At 40.8% G+C, this 16,051-nt stretch overlaps 1 protein-coding gene across 11 annotated transcripts in view; it reads right to left on the bottom strand.

The window, feature by feature from the left end:
* HPS3 (HPS3 biogenesis of lysosomal organelles complex 2 subunit 1) overlaps nt 1-14,284 on the bottom strand; it is a 40,091-nt gene extending 25,807 nt beyond the window's left edge. For 3 of the 11 annotated variants that reach the window (XR_003137463.3, XR_003137462.3, XM_035705103.2), the window contains exons 1-5: nt 13,963-14,284; nt 5,075-5,566; nt 4,353-4,524; nt 4,164-4,249; nt 1,754-1,946 (exon numbers count right to left, since the gene is read on the bottom strand). Coding sequence is in view for 5 of the 11 variants with exons in the window: in XM_035705103.2 (XP_035560996.1) it covers nt 1,754-1,946; nt 4,164-4,249; nt 4,353-4,524; nt 5,075-5,566; nt 13,963-14,179 (1,160 nt within the window). In the remaining 6 variants the exon portion in view is untranslated. The remainder of the gene's footprint in view (nt 1-1,753; nt 1,947-4,163; nt 4,250-4,352; nt 4,525-5,074; nt 5,567-13,962) is intronic. The other 8 variants (XR_003137461.3, XR_003137459.3, XR_003137460.3 and 5 more) reach the window with 7 other exon arrangements.
* Between the last annotated feature and the right edge of the window lie 1,767 nt (nt 14,285-16,051).

Genomic DNA, 16,051 nt, shown 5'->3' with positions numbered 1-16,051 from the left:
TACTCGTGGAGCCATGATTGCTACTATGACAGCACATTTGGTGGTAATAAGACATCTACATTTTCCTTTCTTTTCTAATCCCCGGTTCTGTGTCCAAAAGCCTATCTTACATTTCCCCTTGATATTCCCTAAGTGCCTCAAACTCAAATGCCTAAACCAAACTTCTTTTGCCCCACACTTCACCAGCTTCTATTCTTTCATAAAAGCAGTCTCAACATTCCAGTGGGGTTTTCCAGGCCTCCTCCATTCCCACCATCCCATCAGACACTAAGTCTTGTCATTCTCTGCTGAAGCCTCGCCCATCCATTCTTCCTCATCCTCTCACTGCTACAGCTCCTAGTTATCCTTCCCTGAACCAATTTACTCATGTTCAATCCATCCTGCATGACAGCCACCACTAATTTTCCTAAAGCAATGCTTTTACTACACCACTTTATTGATCAAAACCTTTAAAAGTCCTTAATTTTCAAAGCCCTGAGCTCTCTCTTCAAGCATTATTTGCACTACTTCTCTGCATTCCAGCTGCTTCATATGAAGTTAAAGAACATCACTGTGTGCAAAAGATTGGAAATTACAGACTAGCTATTTTCACAGTGTTCACCTAGGAGACATACAGTAGGATTTCTCCTTACACCAGACAACGGGAGGAAAGGGCAGCAACCATGCTCTGAGTGAGTAGCAGAATCTCCAGGGGAGTTCAATGTAGTCTGAATACACTGTAGCACCTGCTGTAGCTTCTGATTCTATCATCCAGTTGAAAAAAGTTAAAAATCACTGTCGTATGCAATTAATTATTAGATGCTTCTCCAAAACTAGACATAGACTTTGTTCCTAATCTTCCCTGTATCTATAGTGCTCTTCTCTTCTAATCTACTTCTGTAGATTCTAACTTGCTTTTCTCACTTCAAGCACAAAAAACTTCCTGTATGACTCAGACAAAAGTGATTTCCCTCCTCGCAGTTCATACACCACTTTCACAGTCGTATTTTTCACAAATCCCCTAGTGTTTGTGCCCCATGTATGTGTCTCTGGCCTTCTTTCATGCTGTTGCTTTAGAAAGCAGATGGTGTACCTTATTCACAGTTGCTTGGCCAGAAGGCCCAGTGTAGTGGCTTGCACATAATCTATTCTCAAAAAAACAGGAAATAGAACCAGAAGCATTGGTTACTGTTAAGATAAAAGGAAATGAGATCAAAATTCTGCTCAGGAACCCAGGTTACGTGCCAGCATATTAAGATAAGGCAACTCAAAAGGCATCTGCCACCAATTAGCCGCATGACCTCACCAATCCCAACCTCTGGATTATTTCCCCATTTGTACTAGTCAGAGGTTAGAATCAGATAGTCCTTCTGGCTCCTTCACAGATCTAAACCATTATGAAATAACTCAACTCATAAAGAAAGGATAGGACAGAAAAGAAAAAAAAAAAAAGGAAATCTAAAAGGAAATCCAGAGGTGTCCTGACTGGCCCCACTGACTTATCATTAAAATTCCTTATGAACATTTTTCCTCATTAATAACTGTATTTACAGAGGCCCCTATTCAATCTAAGAAAAAAAAACAAAGGCAAAACCATAATCTATATCTTTGATATTGAAAAGGTAGATATGGGCCGTCAAAAGACAAATATACATCATTAATTTATAATGCTATATGCTGGTTCACGCAATTCTCATTTAAGTTTTCGGAAGCACCCCAAGAATTTACAGAAGAAAAAGTGACTTAAAGGCCAGCAAGTAACACTGTAACATACCTTGCGATGACATGCAAAAATTGTGGTGTGAGCACCGCCTGCTGAGACTTCTCAGGATACTGGTAAACTGACATTAATTCAACAGATTTGACAACCATGTAGAGATAGCCCACATGAGGTAATGAGAAAAAACAGAAGAGACTCAGTAACTCTTTTTCCTGAGACAAATTTTTTCTACCAGAAGTAAGAGAACCTGCATGAAAAAAAATGGGGGGAAAACCCATGAAACTAGTAAACAAAAGAAATTGGTATCTTAACTTTTCCAAGCAAAAAAGTCTATCAGTGGATAACCAAAGAGTTGCTTAGGAAAAGCTGCTCTTCATAGAAGAATAACAGTAAAAAATGAAAAGGGAGGGGCACCTGGGTGGCTCAGTTGGTTAACTATCTGCCTTTGGCTCAGGTCATGATTTCAGGGTCCTGGGATTGAGCCCCACATTGGGTTCCCTGCTCAGTGGGGAGCCTGCTTCTCCTTCTCCATCTGCCTCTCCCCCAGCTCTTGCTGTCTCTCTTCCTCAAATCAATAAAAATCTTAAAAAAAAATAATGAGAAAGGAGTGATACAATTAAAATATCACCATTTTGCAACCTCTAATAAATTAACAGATCTAATAATCAACAGTGCTATTAACATCACAAAAAAGCCAACCAGATACCATGTACCTTCCAAGAGATGTCAGCACTACTTGTGCTACCAAATCATCATCTTCATAAGCATCACTACCATCATCATCTAATCATAATCTAAATCTAGACCAGCATTGTAGAAATATAACATGAGCCACATATGTAATTTAAAGTTTTCTAGTAATCACATTTTTAAAAAGTAAACAGAAACAGGCAAAATTTTCAGAGTATATTGTATTAACTCAATATATTCCTATTACCATTTCAATAAGCAATGAAAAATTAATGAGATATTTTATATATATATATATTTCTGTACTAATTCTTCAAGATACGGTGTGAATTTTGCACTTAACAGTGTATTTCAATTTGGATTAGTCACATTTTAAGTGCAGAAGAGCAGCAGGTGGCTAATGACTACCATACTGAATAAAAAGCTTTAGATCAAGCTATCAAATCACCGGAAAATATAGGGGATACAGGAACATGCTAAATGACACTGTGGGGAGTCAATTAGCAAAAATTCAGATTCTGGGAAATTCTATAGTGTTAGTCTAGCTTCTTGCTAAATAGACTGCAAAGAAAAGAGAGAAAAAGGGAGAAGCCATTAGATAGAAGCCCTCTAACATGGCTCTTTGTCTCCAGCGTTGTCTCATGACCCTCTGCCTTGCTCTACTGCTAGGTCTTGACTCTCTGTTCCTCAAATAGAAGATTCTTCCTCTATCACAACGCCTTTGCTGCTTCCTCTGCACCAACCGTATCTCCAAATCAGCCCTGATTCACTCTTCAGATCCTCTTTCCTGGGAAGCCTTTCCTGACCCCTAAATGAGGTTAATATATTTGTCACAGGCTCTCAAGGTAGGGTTCTTTTTCCACAGAGCACTCATTTTGTATGTAATTGCATATTCCTTGAAAATAATCGAATGTCTGCTTCCTCCCCAAGACAATAAGCTCCACGAGTGCAAGTACTTTGCCTACTTTTGCTCATTACTGGGCCCCCAGTATTCAGCACAATACCCAACATACACTGGGTGTTATACTATATGTTGGCAAATTGAACTCCAATAAAAAAAAAATTTAAAAGAAAACAATACCCAACATAGTAGGCAGTCAATAAACAAATGTTTTCTAAAAGAAAGAAAAAAGTAAAAGAAGTTTATAAACACGTTGTATCAGAATAATATTTATATTGTCCCAAGGCAACATCTAAAGATGTTAGGCAGGCCAGGACTAAGTATAAAACCCAATGGTGATTCTCAATCTTGGTTGTCCATTAGGTTCCAGAGGAGCTTTTAAAAAACTATTGGTGCCCAGGCACCAGAGTTGACTAATCAAGTCAGATTCTCCAGTATGTAGAGCCTGGGCATCAGTATTCTTTAAAGCATCCAAGTAAGTCCAATATGCAACAAGGTTGAAAACTACTGCTCTGAATGAATTTCCCATTCAGTCAAGATTTGCCCACCTTGCTCATAAGGCCATCAGAAAAAGCTTTGCCAAATAGCCAGCTAAAAAACCCCAGTTGTAACAAGGTTCAATTTCCCTTTTTGAGCCAAGTAACCATTTCAAAAAGGGAAATGCATTTCTTCTGTCGTGTCCCCTTCATGGCTTCTTCTAGCAGAAACAACTTCCCTTTCTATGCTCACAGGAGCACTATTTAGCATTATTTGCTAAGGAACCTGTTCAAGGCCACAGGAGACTCAGTAGAGGAACCTAACATATTACCACATCAGACTCCCCTCCAGCCCAGGCCTTTTCACCTCACTGCACTGTAGCACTGCCATACTTACCTGTTTGGTAAATGGGTAGCAGCTGAAGTGAATGTAACTTGATGTCATCAGCTAAGACATATGATGAAATATCAGGAGCAAAACGTCTGTGAGTTTACAAAAAGAAAAAAAAGAAGAGATCTAACTTCTATGTACTTCTAAGCCGGCAAATATATATTAAATGCTGGTGAATGGAAAGCTTTGTAATACTTATAGAGCAGGTGCTGAACGTGGTAATATTTTATTTTTTCGTCAGCTAATCCAGTTGACTCCAGTGTAACAGATATCCCAGATTGGCTACTTTTTTCACCAAGAAGTTCCATGGGCTTTTGACAGATAACAAAATCATCTGACTCAAGCTGCAAAGTTTCATTACTGGCACCTTAAGAAATAAATTTTGAGAAAAGAGTTTAATACCTCCAAGTACTACTTGAATGAAAATTAAGTTTCACAACACCCCCATACGAATTAAATATATAGAAATTTTATTTATTTACACACACAGACATCTCATATATTTGCAAGCCATTATGGTTTTGAAAAGCCTTAGCACTTCCTCATTTATTCCTCACAACCGGTAAAGTACAACAGGATATGATCAACCTAATTTTACACATGAGGAAACTGAAACTCAGAGATGGTATTCCTAACCCAAGTCCATCCAACTTAAGAGAACTGGGGCTAGAAACTCCTCTGAGCTCTTCCATTATTTCTATTGACAAGTATATGCTGAAACATGTTGACATGTTACAAACTAAGATAGGGGCAGCCAGATCGTAAACCCAAATCCCATGTATCAGGAATAACTGGATCTATAAATACACACACACACAGACACACACACACACACACACACACACATATCCTTCAGAGATCACCAGAAGTAAGAGTTTTCTCTACACCTAAGAAATTAAGTTAAATTTATCATTTACCTTCTGTCTGTTTCATTGGATTGTTGGTCTTATGTGGCTGGTGATTAACATTCTTCCCATTTTTAGGGTCTGACTTCAGTTTTAGGATTAAGACTTCTAAGTCTGACATGAGAGCAATATAACCAACACAAAAAGAAATTTCAACAGGAATGATATTATTTATGTGTATAATTAAAGAACGTTCAAAGTCCAGTATTGAGAATTCTTCATTAATGATCTGACACTTCAAACTAAATAAGACTAACTTATTGGTACAACCAACAAGAAGGTCTCCTTTCGCTGGGCAACAGGAGATGCACAATGGGGCCTCAGTAAGCGGCATTTCAATAATCGACATCTGGTCCTTGTAGGTGTCATTGAAGGGCGCCTCCACATTATGTCCCACCATCCGGATACACACGCGACAGTTTTCAGTCCTTTTACTTCTCCAGTTCACATATGCACGTAGAAATGTTGCTTTGTTTTTCTCTTCAATTGCTGCCAAATAGTCTCCTGAGGAGGAAATAAGATTATACTCAGAATTTGTAATTAGAAACAACCACTTTCTTTGTGCCATAAAAAGGAACTATTAGTGAATCCTCCTGTAAATGGTTAAAGATTGATGAGAACAAAACCCTAATTAATAGGATCTTAGGCATATATATATTCTTCAGGATTTTATTGATTTATTTGACAGAGAGAGCAAGCACAAGCAGGGGGAAGAGCAGAGGGAAAAGCAGACTCCCTGAGGAGCAGAAAGCCCGAGCAGGACCCCCAATTCCCAGGACCCTGGGATCATGACCTGAATCAAAGGCTCAACAGACTAAGCTCCCAGACACCCCAGATCTTAGGTATATTTTTAACTGACATCAGGCATTTAGGTTTTGAAATAAATCTTTCCTCATTATGTCTTAAGGTAATCCATTAATAATTTGTGTAGCTTACATAGAAATTGTACATTTTATTCCTTATATTAGCTCTGAGTGTTTCCTGTGGCTCTCAAAGACCCTCTTCCCACAAGTCACACCTTCATGTCAACTCTGAGAAGTAGGATAAAGCTATACATATTAAATAAAACTTAAATCCAAGTTGATTTTCCCTTGCTGATTTTTTCCAATTATAATTTTATAGTTACTCTCTGTTGTGAGAAATCAAAGCAGTAATGAGATGCAAAATGAAAAGCATTACCTCTTTCCTGCAGTGCAGCCTTTGAGAAGCCAGCGTTAACGCAGAGCTCAATATGTGTCCTTATATACCTTTCTCTCATATAAACATAGATCACAGACTAGTGCTTTAATTTTTTCACCAAAATGGAATCGCATGGAATATATTTAACAATCCTCAACTTCTAAAAGTTATCAATAAATCTTACCTTCCATATCAATACATGGGTATCTAACATTGTCTTATTGAAAACTATCTGATATCCTATGTATGCATGTGCCATAATTTACTCAACAATTCCCCTATTAATATATATTCAAGTTTTTCCAGTTTTCCTGCCACCATACTTCATGCTAACTTCATAAATAGGCCTATACCTATATATTTATTTCCTAGGGGTTTGTTTCAATGGCATAGATTCCCAAAAGTGCAAATGTTGGGCTGGTGCATTTTAAATCTTGAGATATTGCCAGAGTCTATCACAATTGCATAAGATGAACTCATGTTGCCAGCAGCACTGTTTGGACATGCCCATTTCCCCATATCCTCACTGACTCAATGTGATGGGGTTATTATAATGTATATTTTCCAGACCATTTCTAAAGCTGGCCATCTTCTGTGTTTATCAGCCACATGTGATTTTTCTTCTGCAATTTATCTGCTTAATTAGGATGTTTGATTTGTTTTTCTTAATAAGAAATAGCAGCTCTCTGGGTGAAAGCGATATTAATCTTTGGTTGGTCATGAATAGAAAATTGTTTTTGTAGTCTATTCTTTAACATTTGATTTCGCTTATGGCATCTTTTGCCATAGTAAAAGTAATCAGATATGTATGTAGTCGGATATATATCGTTTCCTTCTTGGCCTCTGAATTTCCTAATTTGCTTAAATAGTCTCCTATGCCCTCCAAATTACATAAATATACTCTTACGTATTCTATTTTAGTGGCTTTTTAATTTGACCTTTTAATCTTTAGAACTCTGAGAAGGTAAGTCAAGGTTTTTCCAAATGTAGAACCTACTATTTACTAACAATATTTGGTAAATAAGCCCTTTTCCAATGAACTGAAATGGAAATGCTGCTGTTAGCATAATGCTTTCCCATATACACATGCATCAAGCAAGCAGCCCCTTTCTGCAAACACTCGCTGGGCTGGCCAAGTCCTCTCCTTGTCCAAAATGAGCCAATCTTCCAGAAAGGCAAGCCTTCTCTTACTACTGGTTCCTCTGATACCACAGAAATGGAGCCTGTTCATTCCCTGGGTGTCTTGGCAGAATGCCTAACTGCACCCTGCAGGCTCCATAAATTTGCTTACTCTGTTCCGAAGAATCAGTTGGATGGAGTTGGGTCAAAAGATGTCTTATCACCTCCATCATCCTAGAATTTCCTCAGTAAATGATTTTTTTAAAAACATTTTATTTACTCATGAGAGATACAGAGAGAGAGAGAGGCAGAGACACAGGCAGAGGGAGAAGCAGGCTCCATGCAGGGAGCCCAACGTGGGACTCGATCCTGAGACTCCAGGATCACGCCCTGGGCCGAAGGCAGGCGCTAAACCGCTGAGCCACCCAGGGATCCCCAGTAAATGATTTTTTTAAATTTTTTATTGTGGTAAAATATACATCATGCAAAATTTACCATTTTCACCATTTTTGAGTACACAATTCAATGGTATGTAGTATATTCACGTTGTTGTGCAGTCACCATCATCTCTCTCCAGAGCTTTTTTATCCTCCTCAAAATTCGGTATCCTTTAAACAGTAACTCCTCATCTCCCCCCCCACCCCTAGACTCTGGCAGTGGCCATTCTACTTTCTGTCTCTATGAATTCACCCATTCTAGATACCTCATATAAAGTGAGTCATACAGGAGCACCTAGGTAGCTCAGTCAGTTAAGCACTTGCCTTTGGCTCAGGTCATGATCCCAGGGTCCTGGAATCGAGTAAAACATTGGGGTCCCTGCTAGATGGGAGCCTGCTCCTCCCTCCTGCTTGTGCTCTTTCTCAAATAAAGAGTAAAATCTTAAAAAAAAAATAAACTGAATCATACAATATTTGTTCTTTTGTGTCTGGCTTATTTCACTTAGCATAATGTCTTCAAGGTTCATTTGTGTTATAACATGTGTAAGGATTCCCTTTGCTTTTTAAGGTTGAATAATATTCAATTTTATGTGTATACCACATTTTATTTATTCATCTGTTTAAGGACATTGAGGTTATTTCCATGTCCTGGCTAATACAAATAGTGCTGCAACAAATGTGCAGGTGCAGATATGCATATGCTACATCTTGTTTATCTTCTCTTCAGTTAGTGGACATTTGGAAGGCTCTCATTTAAAAATGCTGTGAACACTGATGTCCAAACATCTGCACAAGTCCTGGCTTTCAATTACTTTTATATACTTCCAGGAAGTGAAATTGCTGGATCATATGGGAATTAATTTTTTGAAGAACACCACACTTTTCCACAGCAGTTCTACCATTTTACATTCCTGCAGTGCCCAGGGGTTCCAATTTCTCCACATTCTCACAAACATTGGCTGCTTTCTTTCATTTTTAAATAACAGCTATCCTAATGGGTATGAAATGGTAATTCATTATGGGTTTGATTTGCATTTCCCTGGTGACTAATAATATGAAGCATTTCTTCATGTGCTTGTTGGTCATTTGAAGAAATGCCTATTTGCCCATTTTTTTAATCCTTTTGTATAGATTTATTTATTTATTCATGAGAGACATAGACTGAGAGAGAGGGAGAGACACAGGCAGAGGGAGAAGCAGGCTCCATGCAAGGAGCCTGACGTGGGGCTGGATCCTGAGTCTCCAGGATCACGCCCTGGGCTGAACATGGCGCTAAACCGCTGAGCCACCCGGGCTGCCCCTATTTGCCCATTTTTGAATTGGCTTTTGTTGTTGTTAAATTATAGGAGTTCTTCATATATTCTGGATGTTAATCCCTTATTGGGTATATGCCTTGCAAGTATTTTCTTCCATACTGTGGATTGCCTTTTCAATCTCTTGTTAGTGTCTTAGTGTCTTTTGCAGATGCTTGAAAGTTTTTAGCTTTGATGATACCCAATTTACTTTATTCTTTTGTTGCCTGTGCTTTGGTGTCATATTCAGATTAATAAATGAATTTTAAAACTAAGATTATTATTAATTGTTAATATTAATGTATTAATTGATCTAAATAACATTGTTTTTTCATGCATTTATAAACATATACCTATTTCACTGATAAAGTCTATATATCATTTATATATAACCTGCAAACTACAGATAGTGCCCATACTGTCTTGTATGTTTTCAGATTAGTAACTTGTTTTATAAATGATGAACTAGAACTGGCTAAGTGCGATTACCTGACAAGCATTATGATCACAGATTTAGAGTTCTCTCAGTCAATCCTGACAACAAACCTTCAAGATATTATCTCATTCTCCATTTTATAGATCAGGAATCTGAGGTTTAGATAAACTACGTAACTTGCCTAAGGCAACACAGCCAACAAAAGAATAGTGCTGGGACTTAAACCTGGATCTAGTTAACTCAAAAGCCAATGCTCATTCTCCAATTATGCTATTTCTCAAAATGTTAAAAAGGAGATATAAGTCTAGAGGATTCTGTGGAGGTTAATAGCACTTTATCAAAGAAAGACACTAAACTTTTTTAAAAATTTAATTTATTTAAAGAAACAAATAACAAAAAAAATAGTTCACCTGTTTCCCCAACCCCCACTCCCCACCCCTTGCAACCACCAATTAGGTTTTTTTGTTTTTTATTTTTTAGATTTTAGATTTTACATATAAAAAATAATATCGTATTTGTCTTCCTCTGACTGACTTATAAACATTTTTTAGGCATTATGTAAAATAATGACCACATATGTGGTCAGGACTTTATTTTACTTACTTTACAACAGCTTCTGTCTTCACTAAGTAAATTAAAAAGTCATTCTTATATTTATTCTTAAGCTGAGATTATTGATTCTTTAAAATAATAAGGTTCCTTTTATATAGCAAGATCATAATCCTGGTTAATACTAATACCAGAATAAGGAAAAGGCTGCTCCTATGACAAAACTGACATCAAAAGGCAGAAATAATATATGATGCATCAAAATATGTTTTATGGCTCTAGAAAAGTTAAGAGATGGTAGGTAGTATTTAGAGGGATGCAGTAGACTCATTTAATGCACTTGTGCTAAAGAACAGGCAATGAGGGCCATGTGGTCTTGTTCTCCATGCACCACCAGCTTCAGACACCCCACAAACATACACCCTGCACCAGAGCTCCCCACACAGCACTCAACCCTGGCCACCAAGTCTTTCTCCTTTGAGAGCAATAAGCTTTCATGTGTCCTCTTCCTTACTTCACATACAAAGCCTATATTAAGTTTTCATTATCAATAACGATGTTAGGGACGCCTGTGTGGCTCAGTGGTTTAGTGTCTGCCTTTGGCTCAGGGCGTGATCCTGGGATCCAGGATTGAGTCCTGCATTGGGCTCCCTGCAGAGAGCCTGCTCCTCCCTCTGCCTATGTCTCTGCCTCTCTCTGTGTGTGTCTCTCATGAATAAATCAATAAAATCTTAAAAAAAAAAAAAAAAGAGTGAAATCTTTTAAAAAATGATGTTAGGACCCTCCGTCCTTCAAAATTTCTACCTACTTTCTCCCTAACAACCCCAAATTTTATAAAACAAGAATAGTAACCTGCTAATTAGATTTTAAAAATGAAAATATTTTCTACTTGGGTAAGACACCTGCAAAGCACTTATAATAAATTTAAGTGACTCATATAAGATTCATTCTGTTTCTCACAAAGGAGATTTGCTACAGAAAAGACACTAGGCACTTAGAACAGAAATCCTCATGTCTAAGTAACTGTAAACAGGAGGAAAGAGACCAAAAGTAAAAAGTTAAGAAGTGGAAGACAAGTTATCTGGGTATCAGAATAGCTGTGAGTCAGCTACGCGTGGATTAACAGTACCCAGGGGTTGAACCAGTCTTTAAACTGAGGACTGAGTGTTACCCTTAGCCACCTGACCCATGCTAATGACATACCACATGACTCCTGAACTTTCTTTAGGACAGCCAACTGGATTATAAAAAGTCTTTGTTTTTCAAGGCCTCATTCATAAGGTTACCAGGCTACTCACTGTCTACAGCAGCCAGTATGGCACTAGGTCAGTGGTTCTCAACCTTGCCTAATATTAGACTCCCCCAGTGCTGGGGCATACCCCGGAAAACTGACAGTTTTCTCTGGTTGTGGTTCCAGGCATCAGCACATTTTCAAGCTTCCCCAGGTGATTCTGAAGCACAAGTAGTGACATTAAGGATCCCAAGAATCACCACTACTGACACAGAAGAAAACTAGAAGTTTACATAACGCCTGGCACTTCCAATTCCAGAATAAATGTCCATTTAGAAGAATGGGGCAGATCATGTAGCTATAACTGTCACTGCCTCTCTCTCTCTCTCTCTCTCATACACACACACACACACACACACATCACACCTTGAGATTGGTAAGTTTGCCAGTCATTAGAGCTCTTAAAGATAAGAACTTCTATCTTAAAAGGGGAGTGGGGGACGCCTGGGTGGCTCAGTGGTTGAGCATCTGCCTTGGGCTCAGGTCATGATCCCGGGGTCCTGGGATTGAGTCCTGCATTGGGCTCCTCACAGGGAGCCGGCTTCTCCCTTGGCCTATGTCTCTGCCTCTCTCTCTCTCTCTTTTTCTCATTAATAAATAAATAAAATCTTTTTAAAAAGGAGGGGGAATGGGATGGGGAAACTACTAACATTGAAAAACGATGGAGAAGCATTTTTACCAAATACCCAAATCACAATCTTTTCCTGAAAGAGAACATACAGATCTAAGGAGTGGTTTTAAACATTATCTGTGAACCAATGCGGGCTTCTGTTGATATCTTCACTAGTCAAAAAAAAAAAAAAAAAAAAAACCAGCATAGTAAGTTGTTCATAAAGCAAAGGTATCCAATACATAGGTCTAAGTGCTTTCTTCTCTGTTACAGTAAATAGTACGGCTTTCATTTTTAGAAATACTTATCTCTACTTGACAAAATGAATAGTCAGATACTAGGTATGACAGCCCCCTGGTTTCTTACAAATCCACAAAATCCCAATGTCTAAAAATAATTGATCTAGTATCTCAACTTTAAAAACAAACAAACAGGGATCCCTGGGTGGCGCAGCGGTTTGGTGCCTGCCTTTGGCCCAGGGCGCGATCCTGGAGATCCGGGATCGAATCCCACGTCGGGTTCCTGGTGCATGGAGCCTGCTTCTCCCTCTGCCTGTGTCTCTGCCTCTCTCTCTCTCTCTCTCTCTGTGTGTGACTATCATAAATAAATAAAAATTAAAAAAAATTTAAAAACAACAAAGAGATCCAAAAGTTTCTATTAACTCTCACCCAATCAGTAGCAGACAGAGTAGGAATGAGAAAGAGATCTCCAATCCTCCAAGTTAATGCTCTCCGCCTCATTAGCAAGCTCCTGAGTCATGGGCTTTTCTCTACCATTAATACTGCAGTTTATACCTTCACACTCCTCCTGAGAAGCAGGAATCAAACTTTAAGTGCATGATTAGGCAGTTCAAAGAAGCCTGCGGTAAATCCCCTTGTAATCCTAAGTACCATATATTTTTAAATGTTGGGATTTTTATAAAACAGAGATATAGTGGGGGATGCCTGGGTGGCTCAGCAGTTGAGCATCTGCCTTCAACTCAGGTTATGACCTTGGGGTCCTAGGATCGAGTCCTGCATCGGGCTCCCTGCGAGGAGCCTGCTTCTCCCTCTGCCTGTGTCTCTCTGCCTCTTTCTCTGTTTCTCATGAATAAGCAAATAAAATCTTTTTAAAAAGGAGGGGGAATGGGATGGGGAAAATACCAACATTGAAAAATGATGGAGAAGCATTTTTACCAAATACCCAAATCACAATCTTCTGCTGAAAGAGAACACACAGTCCTCTGTACTGTACCTCTCTCCTAAGTACCTCCTAGGCGCTGCTTCACATTTCGGTGGAAAAAGGGTAGTGGGGCAGCCCCGGTGGCTCAGCGGTTGACCACCTGCCTGCAGCAGCCCAGGGTGTGTGTGACCCTGGAGTCCTAGGATCGAGTCCCACGTCGGGCTCCCTGCATGGAGCCTGCTTCTCCCTCTGCCTGTGTCCCTGCCTCTCTCTCTCATGAATAAATAAAATCTTTAAAAAAATAAAAATAAAGAAAAAAGGGTAGTGGACGCCGCTAGCGGGGGAGGGTGGTGGTTACGACTCGAGCTCCGCTTGCATAGATTTAAACACCAGCATGTAACCTGAACTTGCAAAAACCCACAAGAAGCGGGTAAAAGGTATAGACGGAAAAGGACCGGCTACGAGTCCGCGTCACTGTTGACGCCGCGAGCATCTGGGGTTTCGGATACTCTTCGCCCTTCCTTTGTACATGTTTGAGGTTTTTCTTTTTTTTTTTTAAATCCTTTTGAGTTGGGTGTTTGGGGTATCGCTCGTTCAACCACAGGCCTTTCCGGCGAGCGAGCGAGGTAGAGAGAGCGGGCCGGCGCGCACCTGCGGTTGCCACGGCAACGACACGGCGCCGCGCTCCCCGGGCCTCCCGGGCCAGGCCCCGCGGGACCGGCCGGCGGGCTCCGGGAAGCCTCTTCCCCCGCACCCGGGGGGCCGCCGGCGACGCTCCGTGCTCGGGGACGGCGGCCCAGGCCCCGGCGGCCCTGCTGCTACTCACCGGCCTCGCTGTAGGCCAGGCACAGCACCCTGCCCAGCGTGGAGAAGGCGCACCTCGGCTGGCACAGCTCCTGCCCGGCCACGGCGAACGCCTCCACCTTGCAGCCCGCCGCCACGAACAGCGCGTCGCGCCCTCCGCCGCAGAAGCGCTCGGGCTCCAGCTTGCAGGGCACCACCTGCTGAGACCCGAACGGGTGCAGGTTGTACAGCTGCACCATCCCGGCCGCCGGCGGGCCCGCTCCGGCCCGGAGACCCCGCGCCCCCGCGCCCCCGCGCCCCCGCGCCGGCGGCGGAGGCTGGACCACTTCCGCCCGCAGCGGCACGGGGCCGGGTCACGTGAGCGCCGCTCGGGCCGCCTGCGGCTCCCCTTCTTAAAGGGGCTGCTACGAGGCGGGGCGGGGGTCGGTGCGCCTGCGCGGCGCGGGCTGCCTGGCCGTCGGGGGAGGCCCCGCCCCGCGGTCGCCGTGCGCACCTGCCCCCCTTCGCGTTACCGCTTTGGGCTAGACGAGATGGTTTTTGTTTTGTTTTTTTAGGATTTTTATTTATTCATTCATGAGAAACAGAGAGAGAGAGAGAGAGGCAGAGGCACACGCAGAGGGAGAAGCAGGCTCCACGCAGGGAGCCCGATGCGGGACTCGATCCTGCGACCCCGGGGTCACGCCCTGGGCTGAAGGCGGCGCTAAACCGCTGCCTCCCCGCCAGGGCTGCCCTAGATGAGATGTTTTAGGGCCTCGGATACGTTTCAACATTTGATTATCTACTATCTTGTGCCATTGTGTACTTGCTTCAGGGGCATCACTTCTGTCTCCCCGATGGCCCGTGAGCTCCTGGAGCATAGGGCTGTGAGCCCTGCAGTGCAGTGCACAGGGCCCGACTGCGCCCTAACACTGAGGAGTTGTTCCAAAATATCGGAAATTCTAGAATGCTTTCATTGGAAAGAACACACCTGGATTGTGCTTAGCAAAATAATAATAAATAAAATAAAATAAAATAAAATAAAATAAAATAAAATAAAATAAAATAAAATAATAAATAAAATAAAATATAAAATAAAATAAAATAACATAAATAAATAAAAAAATAAAAAATAAAATAAAATATAAAATAAAATATAAAATAAAATATAAAATAAAAAATAAAATAAAATAAAAAATAAAATAAAATAAAAAATAAAATAAAATAAAAAATAAAATAAAATAAAATAAAATAATAAAATAAATTTTTTAAAAAATTACGTGTGTGTGTGTTTGCTGAAGAACCGTGGACATCGCCTGGTGAACTCCACCAGTATTTGACCAAAGATTTGTTTTGAGCCCCCAGAGGATGGAATGACTAGGGGTGAAATCCACTAGCTCTCAGTCCAGTGCTCCTAAGACTACTCTTAACCTGTATCCTGTACCTATTCCTGATATCTCAATGCTGGAGCTCATGGTTGCAATCCCAATTAAAACAAAAACAGAACACCCCTCTAGATGAAGTGAGCATTAGAGCTACTCTTTACAGTTTATCCTGAAAATAATATATGTAAGTATGGGATTGAGAAATGCTCTTACTTTTGGTGTCCCTTTGTGATGTAGGGACAAAACTAAAAAAGCAAATTTTCCTTTGGTCCGTTTCCAGTTGTCAGTCTCATGAATCCTTTCTTCCAAGAATTTACAAATTAGGTGCAGTGGGATTGAGGTTAAACCTACCTCCATTTCCTGTGCCATCTAGATGAATAAAGTACTCCCCTTAGTAGTATCTTACTGTCCTTCATCTAACCCAACCAATAGGGACTTGTGGGAAAACAACCAGGTACCAAACTAAGTGAGGCCAACAACTGGACAAGGAAGTTGCTCTGGTCAGCTGAAAACTCATAGAAAGCTCTTAAAGAAAACAGCCTAGGGATCCCTGGGTGGTGCAGCGGTTTAGCGCCTGCCTTTGGCCCAGGGCGTGATCCTGGAGACCCGGGATCAAATCCCACGTTGGGCTCCCGGTGCATGGAGCCTGCTTCTCCCTCTGCCTGTGTCTCTGCCTCTCTCTCTCTCTGTGACTATTGTTAATAAATAAAAATTAAAAAAAAAAAAGCCTAACAACTGCATACAAATAGC

Source organism: Canis lupus, chromosome 23, assembly GCF_003254725.2.
Source record: "Canis lupus dingo isolate Sandy chromosome 23, ASM325472v2, whole genome shotgun sequence".
Taxonomy (NCBI): domain Eukaryota; kingdom Metazoa; phylum Chordata; class Mammalia; order Carnivora; family Canidae; genus Canis; species Canis lupus.
This window is presented reverse-complemented; position numbering and strand designations above follow the sequence as displayed.